Source organism: Pelodiscus sinensis, chromosome 19, assembly GCF_052426305.1.
Source record: "Pelodiscus sinensis isolate ZL-2025 chromosome 19, ASM5242630v1, whole genome shotgun sequence".
Classification (NCBI taxonomy): Eukaryota; Metazoa; Chordata; order Testudines; family Trionychidae; genus Pelodiscus; species Pelodiscus sinensis.
In genome coordinates this window covers 220,668-225,317 of record NC_143070.1, presented here as the reverse complement: position 1 = coordinate 225,317, position 4,650 = coordinate 220,668, and the positions used below count along the sequence as shown (strand labels likewise).

Sequence of the window (4,650 nt, the reverse complement as noted above, 5' to 3'; positions counted from 1 at the left end):
CTCCGCCTGCTCATTGGGCAACGGGTGGCTCGAGCCGAGGCGGCCAACTCCTCCTCCCCAGGCCAGAAAGGGAACCGGCTTCCAGGCACCACCCCGGGGCTGGGCGTGACGCGAGCGAGACACGGACCCTGCCAGGTGATGCTCCGGGGCACTTTATTGGCTACAGCATGCGTGGGGCGAGGCGCGTTGCTGCGGGGTCTCACTCCGGCACCGTCTCCCCAACCCACTGCAGGTAGGGCGCATTTCCCTGCTGGATGGGCAGTGCAATCACTTCGGCCACTTCGTAGGGGTGCACCGACCTGTGGGGAGATGGGGGAAGGGCTTCTCAGCAACTCCCCGCTTTGCCCCTGCCCCCGCCCCAGGGACTGACTGACTGCTCTGCCCCTGCAGCCTCCTCCCCCTCCTGCCATGCCCCAGGAGGCAGGGAAGCAGACAGCGGACACTGGACTGACCGGACAAAGTCGGTCAGTGCTGGGATCCGGGAACTCCGGGTTTTGATCATCTGTGGAGAGACAGGTGGTAAGAGGTGAGGGCTGCCCACTCCGCTGGGGGAGACAATGCAGGGCAGACGGCAGGAGCCTCCCCTGGCCAGAACATGCGCGCACCCCCCCCCGCCCCGCCCCAGAACGTACGTGCACCCCCCCGCCACGCCCCGCCCCAGAACGTACGCGCACCCCCCCGCCCCTCGCCAGAACGTGCGCGCCCCCCCCCGCCCCGCTCCTGGCCAGGACGTATGCACCCCCTGTCCTGCCCCTCGCCAGAACGTGCGCGCACCCCCCCCCCGCCCCTGGCCAGAACATGCGCGCACCCCCCCCGCCCCGCCCCAGAACGTACGTGCACCCCCCCGCCACGCCCCGCCCCAGAACGTACGCGCACCCCCCCGCCCCTCGCCAGAACGTGCGCGCACCCCCCCCCGCCCCGCCCCAGAACGTACGTGCACCCCCCCGCCACGCCCCGCCCCAGAACGTACGCGCACCCCCCCGCCCCTCGCCAGAACGTGCGCGCCCCCCCCCCCCCCGCCCCGCTCCTGGCCAGGACGTATGCACCCCCTGTCCTGCCCCTCGCCAGAACGTGCGCGCACCCCCCCCCCGCCCCTGGCCAGAACATGCGCGCACCCCCCCCGCCCCGCCCCAGAACGTACGTGCACCCCCCCGCCACGCCCCACCCCAGAACGTACGCGCACCCCCCCGCCCCTCGCCAGAACGTGCGCGCACCCCCCCGCCCCGCCCCAGAACGTACGTGCACCCCCCCGCCACGCCCCGCCCCAGAACGTGCGCGCACCCCCCCGCCCCGCCCCAGAACGTACGTGCACCCCCCGCCACGCCCCGCCCCAGAACGTACGCGCACCCCCCCGCCCCTCGCCAGAACATACGCGCACCCCCCCCCCGCCCCGCCCCTCGCCAGAACGTGCGCGCACCCCCCCGCCCCGCCCCAGAACGTACGCGCACCCCCCCGCCCCTCGCCAGAACGTGCGCGCACCCCCCCGCCCCGCTCCTCACCAGAACTTACGCACCCCCCGCCCTGCTCCTCACCAGAACGTACACACCCCCCCGCCCCGCTCCTCACCAGAACGTACACACCCCCCCGCCCCGCTCCTTGCCAGAACGTACACCCCCCCCCCGCCCCGCTCCTCACCAGCAGCACCTCCCCGTCCTCTTCAATCTTCCCCTTCCACTCGTATCTGAAAGCAGCAGCAGAGGGAGTAGGTGAGAGGGAGGCAGAGGGAGCGGGTGAGAGGGAGGCAGAGGGAGCACCTGCCCCAGTTGGGGAGGCCAGGGGGCTCCCCCACCACCCCCCATCCAAGTCCAGCACGAGGCCTTTGCTCCTGCACTCACATGGACGTGACCTGAGGCACGATGTTGACACAGGCAGCAAGGTGCTTCTCTACCAGCGCCCTGCTCAGAACCAAGATACAGACGTCAGTGCGCTCCAGCTCCAGAACCAGCTCAGGCCATGGCCCCCACTACCCCCCAGAGCCGACCCCAGGAACTCGGGCACCCAGCCCCCTGCTCTGACCCCCAGCCCGACTCCCCTCCCAGAGTCGATCCCAGGAACTCGGGCTCCCAGCCCCCTGCTCTGACCCCCAGCCCGACTCCCCTCCCAGAATCGACCCCAGGAACTCGGGCTCCCAGCCCCCTGCTCTGACCCCCAGCCCGACTCCCCTCCCAGAGTCGACCCCAGGAACTCGGGCACCCAGCCCCCTGCTCTGACCCCCAGCCCGACTCCCCTCCCAGAGTCGATCCCAGGAACTCGGGCACCCAGCCCCCTGCTCTGACCCCCAGCCCGACTCCCCTCCCAGAGTCGATCCCAGGAACTCGGGCACCCAGCCCCCTGCTCTGACCCCCAGCCCGACTCCCCTCCCAGAGTCGATCCCAGGAACTCGGGCTCCCAGCCCCCTGCTCTGACCCCCAGCCCGACTCCCCTCCCAGAGTCGATCCCAGGAACTCGGGCTCCCAGCCCCCTGCTCTGACCCCCAGCCCCACTGCCCTCCCAGAGCCGACCCCAGGAACTCGGGCACCCAGCCCCCTGCTCTGACCCCCAGCCCGACTCCCCTCCCAGAGTCGACCCCAGGAACTTGGGCTCCCAGCCCCCTGCTCTGACCCCCAGCCCGACTCCCCTCCCAGAGTCGACCCCAGGAACTCGGGCTCCCAGCCCCCTGCTCTGACCCCCAGCCCGACTCCCCTCCCAGACTCGACCCCAGGTACTCGGGCTCCAAGCCCCCTGCTCTGACCCCCAGCCCGACTCCCCTCCCAGAGTCGACCCCAGGAACTCGGGCTCCCAGCCCCCTGCTCTGACCCCCAGCCCGACTCCCCTCCCAGAGTCGACCCCAGGTACTCGGGCTCTGAGCCCCCTGCTCTGACCCCCAGCCCGACTCCCCTCCCAGAGTCGACCCCAGGAACTCGGGCACCCAGCCCCCTGCTCTGACCCACAGCTCCACTGCCCTCCCAGAGCAGACCCCAGCTATCTGGGCTCCCGGCCCCCTGCTCTGACCCACAGCCCCACTGCCCTCCCAGAGCAGACCCCAGCTATCTGGGCTCCCGGCCCCCTGCTCTGACCCACAGCCCCACTGCCCTCCCAGAGCAGACCCCAGCTATCTGGGCTCCCGGCCCCCTGCTCTGACCCACAGCTCCACTGCCCTCCCAGAGCAGACCCCAGCTATCTGGGCTCCCGGCCCCCTGCTCTGACCCACAGCCCCACTGCCCTCCCAGAGCAGACCCCAGCTATCTGGGCTCCCGGCCCCCTGCTCTGACCCACAGCTCCACTGCCCTCCCAGAGCAGACCCCAGCTATCTGGGCTCCCGGCCCCCTGCTCTGACCCACAGCCCCACTGCCCTCCCAGAGCAGACCCCAGCTATCTGGGCTCCCGGCCCCCTGCTCGCGGCAGACCCGGGCCGGCCCCACCTGGCGATGTCCTTGGCCACGCTCTCGTTGGGGCAGGTGACGAAGGCCGCCGAGAGGGTGCCGGGGGCGCAGGGCGGGGCCGCCATGGAGCAGAGTCGCCGGATCCCGGCCCGGAGCAGCGGGACCATGCACAGGGACAGCGCGAGCACCTGGGGGCGGAGCCAGTCAGCCGGGCCGCGAGAGCCAGGGGGCGGGGCCGGGGGCCGCACGCAGCCGAACTCACCCCGAGAGCCGCTCTCATGTGCGCGGGGATCCCGGCCGGGCTGCGCAGCGCTCGCCCCGCCCCGCCCCGCCTCTGCACGTGACCCAGGCCGGGCGCCTACGCCCCGCCCCCTAGAGTGCCCGCCCCCGGCCCTTCGCCACGTGCCTCCGAGAGGGAGGAGCTCAGCCAGGGCCCCCATCCTGCCCCACAGCCCCCTGCTACTCTGTCCTGCCCCCCCCAGCTCAGCCAGGGCCCCCATCCTGCCCCACAGCCCCCTGCTACTCTGTCCTGCCCCCCCAGCTCAGCCAGGCCCCCATCCTGCCCCACAGCCCCCTGCTACTCTGTCCTGCCCCCCAGCTCAGCCAGGCCCCCATCCTGCCCCACAGCCCCCTGCTACTCTGTCCTGGCCCCCCCAGCTCAGCCAGGGCCCCCATCCTGCCCCACAGCCCCCTGCTACTCTGTCCTGCCCCCCCAGCTCAGCCAGGGCCCCCATCCTGCCCCACAGCCCCCTGCTACTCTGTCCTGCCCCCCAGCTCAGCCAGGCCCCCATCCTGCCCCACAGCCCCCTGCTACTCTGTCCTGCCCCCCAGCTCAGCCAGGGCCCCATCCTGCCCCACAGCCCCCTGCTACTCTGTCCTGCCCCCCCCAGCTCAGCCAGGGCCCCCATCCTGCCCCACAGCCCCCTGCTACTCTGTCCTGCCCCCCCCAGCTCAGCCAGGGCCCCCATCCTGCCCCACAGCCCCCTGCTACTCTGTCCTGCCCCCCAGCTCAGCCAGGGCCCCATCCTGCCCCACAGCCCCCTGCTACTCTGTCCTGCCCCCCAGCTCAGCCAGACCCCCATCCTGCCCCACAGCCCCCTGCTACTCTGTCCTGGCCCCCCAGCTCAGCCAGGGCCCCATCCTGCCCCACAGCCCCCTGCTACTCTGTCCTGCCCCCCCAGCTCAGCCAGACCCCCATCCTGCCCCACAGCCCCCTGCTACTCTGTCCTGCCCCCCAGCTCAGCCAGGGCCCCATCCTGCCCCACAGCCCCCTGCTACTCTGTCCTGC

At 72.3% G+C, this 4,650-nt stretch overlaps 1 protein-coding gene across 2 annotated transcripts; it reads right to left on the bottom strand.

The window, feature by feature from the left end:
- Nucleotides 1-136: 136 nt before the first annotated feature.
- Nucleotides 137-3,750, bottom strand: CUTA (cutA divalent cation tolerance homolog). 2 transcript variants are annotated; one of them, XM_075915654.2, is made up of 6 exons: nt 3,625-3,750; nt 3,402-3,550; nt 1,836-1,895; nt 1,636-1,681; nt 453-502; nt 137-299 (listed from the first exon to the last, which is right to left on the bottom strand). In XM_075915654.2, exons 1-6 carry the CDS (start codon nt 3,640-3,642, stop codon nt 200-202), a joined length of 423 nt encoding a protein of 140 aa, XP_075771769.1. In that variant the 5' UTR covers nt 3,643-3,750; the 3' UTR covers nt 137-199. The 2 variants fall into 2 exon arrangements, with proteins under 2 accessions (XP_075771769.1, XP_075771768.2); XM_075915653.2 differs by lacking the exon at nt 137-299 and having other exon boundaries at nt 306-502.
- Between the last annotated feature and the right edge of the window lie 900 nt (nt 3,751-4,650).